This window comes from Zea mays, chromosome 10, assembly GCF_902167145.1.
Source record: "Zea mays cultivar B73 chromosome 10, Zm-B73-REFERENCE-NAM-5.0, whole genome shotgun sequence".
NCBI lineage: Eukaryota > Viridiplantae > Streptophyta > Magnoliopsida > Poales > Poaceae > Zea > Zea mays.
The window spans coordinates 30,645,870-30,656,666 of NC_050105.1; the positions used below are offsets into that span (position 1 = coordinate 30,645,870).

At 42.7% G+C, this 10,797-nt stretch overlaps 2 protein-coding genes across 3 annotated transcripts; one reads left to right on the forward strand and one right to left on the reverse strand.

The window, feature by feature from the left end:
- Positions 1 to 1,160: 1,160 nt before the first annotated feature.
- On the forward strand, positions 1,161 to 5,088 carry LOC103640990 (probable serine/threonine-protein kinase At1g09600). 2 transcript variants are annotated; one of them, XM_008664416.3, is made up of 9 exons: positions 1,161 to 1,624; positions 1,807 to 2,457; positions 2,523 to 2,807; positions 2,905 to 3,222; positions 3,319 to 3,546; positions 3,655 to 3,755; positions 3,828 to 3,936; positions 4,043 to 4,360; positions 4,470 to 5,088. In XM_008664416.3, exons 2-9 carry the CDS (start codon positions 2,029 to 2,031, stop codon positions 4,611 to 4,613), a joined length of 1,932 nt encoding a protein of 643 aa, XP_008662638.1. In that variant the 5' UTR covers positions 1,161 to 1,624; positions 1,807 to 2,028; the 3' UTR covers positions 4,614 to 5,088. The 2 variants fall into 2 exon arrangements, with proteins under 2 accessions (XP_008662638.1, XP_008662637.1); XM_008664415.3 differs by having other exon boundaries at positions 1,190 to 1,624; positions 4,467 to 5,088.
- Positions 5,089 to 5,267: 179 nt separating this feature from the next.
- Positions 5,268 to 8,941, reverse strand: LOC100276173 (uncharacterized). The gene is made up of 10 exons (NM_001150023.2): positions 8,554 to 8,941; positions 8,287 to 8,425; positions 7,722 to 7,791; positions 7,537 to 7,601; positions 7,358 to 7,436; positions 7,035 to 7,122; positions 6,366 to 6,430; positions 6,177 to 6,266; positions 5,875 to 6,011; positions 5,268 to 5,779 (listed from the first exon to the last, which is right to left on the reverse strand). Exons 1-9 carry the CDS (start codon positions 8,870 to 8,872, stop codon positions 5,895 to 5,897), a joined length of 1,032 nt encoding a protein of 343 aa, NP_001143495.2. The 5' UTR covers positions 8,873 to 8,941; the 3' UTR covers positions 5,268 to 5,779; positions 5,875 to 5,894.
- Positions 8,942 to 10,797: the final 1,856 nt, after the last annotated feature.

Consider the following 10,797-nt stretch of genomic DNA (forward strand, 5'->3'; position numbering starts at 1 on the left):
TTAACAAGTGAAACTAGGATGTGATAAAAGAAAGCTAGATTAAGACAAGTGATTGATCTAGATTAGGATAATCTAGATTCAGGAAACTACTTAATTTGGCAAGTACAATGAAAGCTTGGGGACCAATTTTAGTAAGCTTTGATGCAATAGAGTTCTTGATTCTTGCTATACTTTACATTTATTCTCAAAATTCAACATATCATTGATAGTCTTTTCTTTAGTCAGGTAAGACTTGCGAAAATACCTTCGTACTTAGGGTTCTTTGAACCCATCGTTGCAGATGGTGAACCTTTGGAGTTTTGTTGCTTCTGCACCAAGTAGTCCCAAAGCAGAGGAGGAAACTTAAGTATTGGTTATGGAAGGTGCTAACCTTCCAATTATGAAATAAGTAGGTTGCACTCAAACCCTTATATTGTAATAACTACTCTTTCCTTATATTGTTTACTCAAACATCTGGATGTGAATTAAGTTATTATAACTCTTTCCGCTTTACTCCGATTTGTGTTGTAATGTCTATGAGATGTGTTAATCGCTCTTGGGATGTAAAGGAGAAGTAAGATCTTGTTCCTGTCAAGCTATTTAGCACACCTGTATAGTCGTTCTAGATTTTTGTGACAAAGACAGGTATGAGTAGGCCTAATATCTTGTGAGGTTCCAGTCGGGATGTATGGCAGGGCCTAGATGAACTTAACCCGGTATGCGTGCAACCCACGCAGCGCATCGGCCCACGAAGCGGTCGCGCACCGCGCAGAGAGGATTCGGACGCGGGACCAGACTTGCATGCATGCATCATGTAGCGCGTGGGTAAAGGAGGGGCTGCATGTGATTCCAAACGCGGAGGCAGGCTTGTATGCAAATGCAATGCACGTGAAGCACAAACATCGCACGATGGTGCTGCTTTTTTAATTAGTAGAGATAGATTTTTTTGGAGTATTTTTTAATATGTTAAAAAAGTTGCCCTGCAAAAATCTAATTTAATATAGTCACATTACAATTTACAGAATTTTCTTTTTGCTACAGTAGTTTTTATGTAAAATGAATTACACTATCATCTATCCATTAACCGCATCCAAATTGTTGGAGGTTATACACAGGAGGTATGAGAGAGAAGAAACATGACTTGTAACTATTTATAGATAAGAAGGGTAACCATGAGCTAATTTTAGCTCTCACAATATCTCCCATCCGTTCCTTTCTGAATACCTGGCCGTTAGCAATTTCTAATGGTTTGGTTCATTTCCTTTTGATATTTTTTTTTTAATTTTTTTTCGTGTATTGCTTTAGAGACAGAAAAAATAAAGAAATTTCTCTATGAAACTCCCTTACAGCGAAATCCCTATCTGTTGTTTGCAATCCAACTTTGTTGTGCATTAGTGTTCTTGTACTCACCCCTCTGTCCAAGGACCAAAATGGGAAGCTGGTGTCGTAATGGTTTATTGAAGGAAAAAAACAGATTGATACCTGGTTCTTGGTTCATGTTGCTGGGATGCCTTCACACCAATCTGCAATTTTCATCATATTTGGCTGGTTTTTCCTGCTCCTGATCAGATTTTGAAAGAGCTAACCATTGCCCACAATCAACTTACTGTCGGTTGGGTCAGGGTGCTGCTAGCTCCTCCCAAAGGTAAAGTTTTTTTTTATCACGCCTAGTGTTTCATATGAAATCATTTGAATTGGAAAAAACTTGTGTGCTACATAGTAGTTGGTTTTGATAGATTAGCCTGATTCATAAAATTCCAAACGTTTTAATTTGCTGGCCTTCTTCAAACTGTTGCCCAAATTTGACATTATTTTCACGCATTTCAGTTTCTCTCCAATATCTATACAATTTGTGCCAGTCCATCTAATCACCCCGCGCCCCTAGAGAATAGGCATTGAAGAAACTGGTAGCCTGTTCCTCAAGATCATATATAGGGGGAAAAAAGCACAAAATAAAGAACGAACTCATCTGCTGTTCTTTCAATAATTGTATGGTCATCACGGATACAATCAAAAGTCAGTAGCAAGACTGGGAAGCTAGCTGAGGAGATGGTCATTTGTCGTCAAGTGCAGAGATTAGCAAGAAAAACCGCAAAAATTGGTCTCAGTGCAATCAGCTCGTTCAAGAAGAAGGCCCTGCATCTTATGGGCTGTCTTTGCTCCAAAGGCGCCAAAGAAGATGCCAATGCCGCTTCTGGACGCAGAACGCCGCCAAGGAGAAGTGAGCCAGCCACTGATGCGATCGCGAAGGACAGCAGCAGTTCAGCCGCGCTTAATAATGCAAAGACCAAAGGAAATCTGTATGGTGCAGAAAAGGTGGTAGTGTCTCTAGATGCTAGGATCAGCAGTGGAAACAACGCAGAGTTTAAAGGGCTTAATGCAGTCTCTGGCTGGCCATCTTGGCTCGTGAATGTGGCACCTAAAGCAGTAGAAGGCTGGTTGCCTCGGCGAGCAGATTCCTTTGAGAAACTGGCCAAGGTAAACTACTTACTGAGTGTATACCATGCATGCAAATTGCTAGAATAGATTGTTTTGCGTCGCAGATTGGGCAAGGAACCTACAGTGTGGTGTACAAAGCCCGGGATCTGGAATCTGGGAAGATCGTTGCGCTAAAAAAGGTGCGGTTCGTCAACATGGATCCCGAGAGCGTGCGCTTCATGGCCAGAGAAATCCACATCCTTCGGAGGCTGGACCATCCCAACGTCATAAAGCTCCAAGGGATCGTAACGTCCCGCGTGTCGCAGAGCCTCTACCTTGTCTTCGAGTACATGGAGCATGACCTCGCTGGTCTCGTTGCAACTCCAGGCCTCAAGCTCACTGAGCCGCAGGTGGTTTAGTAGGTTTACCTTGTCCATCCATCCATCCATCACTTGGGAACGAACACTAAAACTGTAGCGCAAATAAATATATATATATATACACCAGATAAAATGCATCGTCCAGCAGCTGCTCCACGGCCTCGACCATTGCCACAGAAACGGGGTCCTGCATAGGGACATCAAGGGCTCGAACCTGTTGATTGACAGCAACGGGACGCTCAAGATCGGAGACTTCGGCCTGGCAATATCGTACGATCCCAGCAACCCGCAGCCACTGACAAGCCGCGTTGTGACGTTATGGTACAGACCACCGGAGCTTCTGCTGGGTGCCACAGATTATGCTGCTGCGGTGGACATGTGGAGCACAGGATGTATCGTGGCTGAGTTGTTTGCTGGCAAGCCAATCATGCCAGGAAGAACCGAGGTAGTTCTAATTTGATTATTGATGCTTCTTGTCGTTTTGCTTCCAGACATCGATCACCAATTAATATAATGAGCCCGAAATCGTTGCCATTGCCAGGTGGAGCAAATCCACAAGATATTTAAGCTGTGTGGCTCCCCATCCGAGAACTACTGCAAGAAATCGAAGGTGCCAGAAACTGCAATGTTCAAGCCTCAGCAGCAATACAGGCGGTGTGTCACCGAGACTTTCAAAGATTTACCCACTCCAGCTGTACTTCTCATCGACTCATTGCTTTCGCTAGAGCCAGAAGGACGTGGAACAGCCACCTCAGCTCTTCAAAGTGAAGTAATAAGATTCTTTTTTTTTTTTGCACTTAGCCTTCCGAGCTTGTGTTTCTTATATGTCTGCGCTTATGCCATCAACTCGCTTGTGTTTTTGGAATATATGCCTCAGTTTTTCAGAGCCAAACCACTCGCTTGCGACCCTTCGAGCCTACCGAAACTCCCACCAAGCAAAGAGTACGATGTCAGACTTAGGCAAGAAGAAGCCAGGAGGTACATGGTACTGCATCTGTGGATTTAGGGTTTATTGTGATGCTGACGTTCGCATTACTCTGTTTCATCAAGGCTAAGAAACGCGGCGGCACTTGGCGGGCCAGGAGCTGAATCTGTCAAACCTGGAAATGAGAGCCATGTAGTAGCCAGTCGCGCCATTGATATAGCTGCTCAAGTTAAGGTGAGTAGCTGCTTTAATCTATTAGTAGGCTTTGTCATCACAAATCAGGATACAAAAAAGCTTAAAACAAGATTAGAAATAATGTGAATGAATGCAACATCTGCAGCAACCCACGCATAGCACTTCGAAGAGCACCTGTGAGAAGTTCAGCGCCGAGGACAGTGTGCCAGGGTTCCGTGTAGAGCCTCGGGCACTGCCAACCTCAGCGCAGGTTCCTGAGTGTGGATCCACGTGGAATAACACAGGGGATCACCATCGTTCGGTCCTCGGCCGCGTTTGCAGCTCTGTTCGCGTTGCGAGGAAGAAAGGGCCATCGAATTCGAATACGCCACAGTACGACGCTGCAGACTTGAGGAACGGCGGTGACCGCAACCAGCGAGCAGACAGGCCTGCCGTCTCCTCTCAGAAGAAAGACCAGCAGGAGGTTAGTAGTACTCGGATCAGATCAGACTACGCTAGGCGTTCTTTTCTTTCTTTTTCATTTCGCGCCAGTTTTTTAGTATCATATGCATGTGAATTGCTGTGACCAGCAGGACCGTGGAAGGAAGTACAAAAGGATCCACTATTCTGGGCCGTTGATGCCACCGGGTGGCAACATCGAAGACATGCTCAAGGAGCACGAGAGGCACATCCAAGAAGCGGTGCGCAAGGCGCGACTCTGTAAGGGAAGCAAGTAGCTACATAGAGCAGCTGAAGGCGCTAGGAGAAGCCTCACATGGACTCACCCAGACTCATCAAAAGCTGCCATATCGAGGAGCCGCAATAGCTGTCTGTCACATGCAATGCAACACGGTCAGCTATTGAAGTAGTGAGATGAGACAGCTCTCACCTTTTAAAATTCATAGGTGAGAACCTTCGCTTGTAATGCGATGAGACATTTTAAAATTGAAGTGCAGAGAAATCGGGAAGGAGAATTGCTAAGCCACTGTAAAGTTTAGGCACCCTTTTTTTTGTAAGTTTGATGCAGTTGTAATAGCCACTGTAAAGTTGTTCATCGATTTTGCTGACAACTCTGGATTATGGAAAACAACAGGAGCTGGATTTGAAACTTCAGACGAGCAGTCTCATGGCCCTTCAAGACATAATTGCAGCCTGAGGATGATGCAGCTAGAACAACATGATGTGTTTAAGCATACTTAAATTATTAACGAACGATGAGTCAATGCTAATCATCAGTTTATCACGAGCATCAGATAGTAATCTTAGAAGGTGGAATCGACATTTCGAATCTGAAAGTTTCGAAGAAAACAATTGTTGTGGCTCCTCAAAAAAAAAAAGTAACAGTTTCTGAAATATAATGTAAAGGATTGCTAAGCCATACCACCAGCGAAAACTTGAACACATTTGTTAAGGGAGTAAATAAATTTCTAAGTTTCTTTGCACTCACAGGTCTACCACAACAGTGGTGGTGTCTTGTAACATTGCAGCACGCCACTAGCGAACCTTGTGGGTGGAGTAACACTACAGATGAATTTCACAATTGCTGGATTCCATCAAACTCAGTATGTTCATACAACAGGCAACAGAAGCCCACCACAAACATCAACCTTCAGGAATACAAAGCCGTTGGGTGGAACCACCAGAGGATTTCTTTTCTTTCCTCAAATGTTGTTTTTTTTTTTAATTTTCGATCAAGGGTTTGGGAATACTAAAATGGTTAGACCCAGCTCCGGAGGCTCTCACATGAGGCCTGTTTGGGTAATCTCTTATTGGAGTGAATTGAGGTGGTATGGGGTGTATTGAAGTGTAACATGAACTAATTTCCCTTTCAGTCCTTTCAATACACCTCAATCCACTTCAGTTCCTCTTTACCCAAACAAAGCCTGAGTGGGGTTTGGGAACACTGGTAACAGAAAACTAAGAGTTAGCAGAGAGATCAGTTGCAAAGAGATAGTGAAAAATAATAAAAAAATGAACTTAGTGCCAGTATTCACCTACCATTTCTGAAGCAGTGAGGCTCAGTTCTCACTGGGACCAAATTGTTTCTGTATATCACCGAATGATATGGTCGCAGAACCCCTTCTCTTAGCCTTTTGCTGTGATGGATGCTCCCTCCAGCCAGTCATGTAAATTACCTGCACAAACAAGAACATATTTGGCAATCAGTAGCCCAGTTTGTGTATCATTTACAGGGATTAATTAGCTCTAGACCAGATTAGTTCATTTTTTTTCTAAAAAGAAGATTTTACTGGATCAGTTCTGGTTCAAATAAAGGTAGAGTTATTCCAATAGTACAGAACTTGAAAGGTTGCTGGAATAGATCCGTCTTCTAACCCAAACATTGACTGGTAAATTGCTGCAGTTGCCAAGGCCGTATCCCTTTTCAACACCTGATACCACAAAACCCATCCAAGTTCAGTTACAAGGATAGGTAGAGAATTAGAATTTAGCCTTTTTCGATAAAAGAGTATGACATGTAAGATACTCACAGGATTTCTTTGAAAGAGAGCATTTGTTTCCCCCATTGCTCTAAGATGTTCAACAAGTTCCAAAGCTAGTTGACAGAAGTAGCAAAACCATCAGCATGGGTAGGTAACTCGTAAATCTCCATAATCAAAATCAGTGTATTTCGTTGATATTGAATGAACTCTTATAGCAAATTATTTCTAAATTAAATACAGGAATAACTATTTGTTATCTTGATAGATGTAACAGCGAAAGGGCCTCTAGCTGAGTTGGTTAGGTGGTCTGAGTAGCATTCCTCAGGTCCTGGGTTCGACTCCCCGTGGGAGCAAATTTCAGGTTGTGGTTAAAAAATCCCCTCGTCTGTCCCACGCCAAAGCATAGGTTAAGGCTCAGCCCCGGTCGTGGTCGTTCTCACATGGGCTTCGATGCCGCTGTGTATGGGTGGGGCAGGGGTTCGAGGGTTTTCTCGGTCTGTGTGAAAAGGTCTTCTTCTTAATACAATATCCGGGGGCTGTCTAACCCCCCGCAGGTCGAGTTTTTTTTTTTGATAGATGTAACATCAACCACACAAAAGCCAGGCATACAAGTCGAAATACACGTTTATTCTACCATCATGTAATATTGTAAGGAAAAGGGAAGATGAACAATACACAACACTCATCAGAAACTGAAGCTTTCTTTTTTCTACAAACCATTATTGTATCTAACGGTATACTGATCAACATCAACTCCTGGAAGGGTAAAGCCTGCCCTTGTCAAAAGGTTTCCTGCGTCACGGACCTTGAAAAGTGCAATACAAAGCCACAATTAAAACAAATGGATCATAACAGGAAAACATAGAGTAGTTATATGAATGCAAGATTTAATCTGACCGTTGTAAAAGTCTGCACAGTCTATTTTGTAAGAAAAACTCAAGTAGTAACTTTACCATGAAGTGGCATAATAAATATGTAAAGGGAGTACATACAAAATTACAAATACTTTTAGCAAAATTCAGAACACAAAATAGCCATACTTGCGCTAAAGGGGACATTCGAGGACTGATGCCCCCTTCGCGTTCCATTTGAGCAACTGTGCATGCAATTCTAAGCTCCCTGATAAAAGAAATAGAGGCAAGACAAAACAGATAAGGAAATAAAAATGACAAAAAAAATCAGAAAATCAAGTTTTGTCTACAATTTGACAGGTTATCACTTCAGTGTTTCTCCACCAAGAATTGCTGCCAGAAAAAGGCCATCAGGTTGCAACGCCAGCCTACACTGCAAGGAAAAGGTAATAATTAACCAGCTATCAATAGTTAAGGTATTCTTTATGTATATAACTGACCATTGTAGAGACCTTGCATAGCAATATAAACTGGTTCAGGTTAAGAAATGTACCTGTATCATTGCTCCAGGTAGATCATTTGTCCAATGAAGTCCAAGACAGCTCATTATCAAATCCTGTGAGCTTCAGAACCCATGAACCACATTAATGAGTAAATGTTGCAAGATCTGTCTGTGTGTCTATGATTATGCTTGTGACACGACAACTGACTCACTCATACATGAGAATAAAAACCATGTAAGCATGAAGCAATTTTTCTCATGTATCATGTATGCTTTGATCTATAAGAAAGGTAGGAAGAGAGAAGTTGAAAGCCCAACTGCTGAATGAAAGAATACTTTTCTTTTTCCACATGACAGTGGGAAAGATAAACATCTGCGCTTTTTTTCATATTCAATTTTTTAGATCAAACTCACCAAAGGCTCAGCGTGGCTTTATTAAAAAGCTAAGTCGAGGTCAATCAACTACACAAATCACCTGTGTAGAGCTGGCAGTTGATTGGCAGGTACAGTGCAATCTCAGCAAAGTAGTTGTGGGTTTTGTACATTTTGATATCATGCATACAATACAATACAATACAATACATGAATTTGAAACCAACCAAGAAAGTGAAATCACCTCTCTTTGATTGGAAGAAACTCCTCATCGCCGATAACAAAGTGGGTCTCAGGCCCATCACCAGTGGCATTCTCTGACTCTCGCCACTTCTTCACCATATCGGCTGACATGTCCATCATGATCAGCCTCTCAATCCCACCTGCGACGGAGGCATTCAGTGCATTTCTGTGCAAAATTGGTGGAAACTTGATGGCGGCAAGGCTCTATCTGGAGTACAGTACCGACTAAAGAAAGAAGACTAGAGGAGCAGGATGCAAGGTGGCTCACCGCGGCCACGGAGCAAGCGGCGGACGGCGCCGGCGGAGCCCCCAAGGCAGAGTGCGGAGGGGAAGGCTTTCCTGCAGTCCTCGAGGCGGTCTAGGAGATTCTCAGCGACCGCATCCACGAGCCCATCGGTCTCACGCATCACCCACGCCGCGCGGTCCCGGTGCCGGCGCTTCAGGTCGCGGTCGAAGATCTTGACGCGGCCACCGCCGTCGTCGAGGCCGTCGGGAGCGGATGAGGAAGAGAAGTGGCGTTTGGGGAGAAGGTTCCCATGGCGGTGGCGGAGGAGGAGAAGGCGGCGAGCGGCGGCCGAGGATGCCATCGAGAGTAAGGGAGCACCGGCGATGGAGAAGACGGTGACGCGATTGCTAGGACCGTTGAGAGAAATTTGTGATTTTGCCACTCTCAATTTTGGTTGTCTGTTATTATGCCATCCCGTGTCTATGACTAGTGGGACCATCTGTGTCTATGATTTGTGGCCCGATGGCATACTAGCGAAGCCCATAAATGATAATGGCAATATTGCCAATGGCTCGACCGTTGAGGGCCTCGTTATTGGCCTTTTTCTTGAGCACAAAGTTTTAACTGGGCTACTTTGTTGTTTTTACTTTTTTTTCTTGTTTCTAATTTCGTTTCTGAAAAGATGAGCAAAATATTTAGCTATTATACATTTTCTTCCTATTTTCTATAATTAAAAAGTAAAAACAGAAGAAATGAGGCAAGGATAGATAACATGTCTAGTGTAAAAAGAATTAGAATACTAACATCAAATTATGTTCATCAAATCCACCTATAATTGAGTGCAATCACATTCTCTTTAAAAGTTCTTTTTACGCTAGATAACATATCTAGTGTAAAAAGAATTAGACTATTTTTAAAAGTATCTCTATATTTTCGGTAGACAAGATTTGATATGTTTGTATCATAATACTTTTTACACTAGATACTAGTAATGTCTGTATGTCGCTACGGTTTCTATATATCACATTTCAAATATGTACCTTGTTTAAATAGAATAGTTGTTCAAACACATTTCAAATCTTTACAATAATTTATGCTCTATTTAAATTGATTGTTGTGGATGACCTGAACACGTCTACCATATAACCTACATAAATGCATTCATATGCCGAGTGAGAAACCATGTCCCGTGAGGTGGCTCGGGTGGTACCAAACCCTAGTTGTTGTCACCGCCCCTTCCTTCTCCCCTTCGCCTTGCTGCCACTAGAGTAAGCACTCGAAAGTTCTGAGCGTCTTGCGAGGATGGTGGTGATGGTTTCCTCCTCGTGTGGTCTAGCACAGTTTAGCTCGGACCCTTGTCCATCGGCTCATGTCGGTCCGATCGATCAATGTATAGTACCTGGGCCTTAGGTGTGCACAACTGGTTAGGCTCAGTATGTTTTGATTTTATTTTTTCCCATTTTTATAAAAAATATCTTATGCTTGAGTATAGAGTATAAAACATAAAAACATATATTTTTTTTGGCTAAGTGGGTGTGAGTGTGTGTTTTAGAGTCAACAACCATGGTTAAACCACCACTTGTGCTTAATTTTTGCATACTATTTAAGTGGAGAGGGGAGTAGGGAGATTTACATGGTAATTTCTAGGACATGTATTAATGACTTTGCCAAGGGAGCACACAAAATTTTTAGATGGAAGGTAGGGAAAATTGATGCAGCCATATATATAACGACGATGATGATTTTTTTCTCAAACGCATAGGAGAGCTGGACCCTATTATATATTAAGCAGAGAGAGAAAAGGTATATAGAAGACCATGTACAAGATCCTCCTTACGAAGGCTAGTAGCAAGTATAAAGAAAAAACCATCTGAAAACTATAAAACAACCACACCAACCCTAAGACTCGGCTAAAGGGGCAGCCAAATAGGAGAGACCTTTTGCTCCAGCAATTTCACACCATCTTCTCTCCTCATCTGCAGACCATAGGATCAAAGATAAACTAGGAGTCCACCTATCGAAGATACATTCATTTCGATGATTCTATATTATCCAAGCACCCAATATGATGAGGGAGTTGAGGCCTCTTTTAATAAGGCCATTGACTGCTCCTGACAACTCTTCCCACCATCTTAAGAAGGAGGAATCAACCAATTGAGGGGCTAAAGAATGTATCCCGAACTTTCTCAATAGATAATACCAGAATTCTCATGCAAAGGCATAGGACACAAGAAGGTGGTCCATGGTTTCATCAAATTGCTCACGTAAGGGGCATTTCTCTGGGTG

Excerpts from the sequence above, each read along its gene's own strand:
- LOC103640990 (XM_008664415.3), top strand. The coding sequence starts at position 2,029 with ATGGTCATTTGTCGTCAAGTGCAGAGATTAGCAAGAAAAACCGCAAAA. Across the intron at positions 2,458-2,522 it reads CCTTTGAGAAACTGGCCAAG|ATTGGGCAAGGAACCTACAG; the intron begins GTAAACTACTTA and ends TTTGCGTCGCAG. Across the intron at positions 3,547-3,654 it reads CCTCAGCTCTTCAAAGTGAA|TTTTTCAGAGCCAAACCACT; the intron begins GTAATAAGATTC and ends TATATGCCTCAG.
- LOC100276173 (NM_001150023.2), bottom strand. The coding sequence starts at position 8,872 with ATGGCATCCTCGGCCGCCGCTCGCCGCCTTCTCCTCCTCCGCCACCGC. Across the intron at positions 7,792-8,286 it reads TTTCTTCCAATCAAAGAGAG|CTCACAGGATTTGATAATGA; the intron begins GTGATTTCACTT and ends TGGGTTCTGAAG. Across the intron at positions 6,012-6,176 it reads CTATTCCAGCAACCTTTCAA|GTAATTTACATGACTGGCTG; the intron begins GTTCTGTACTAT and ends TTGTTTGTGCAG.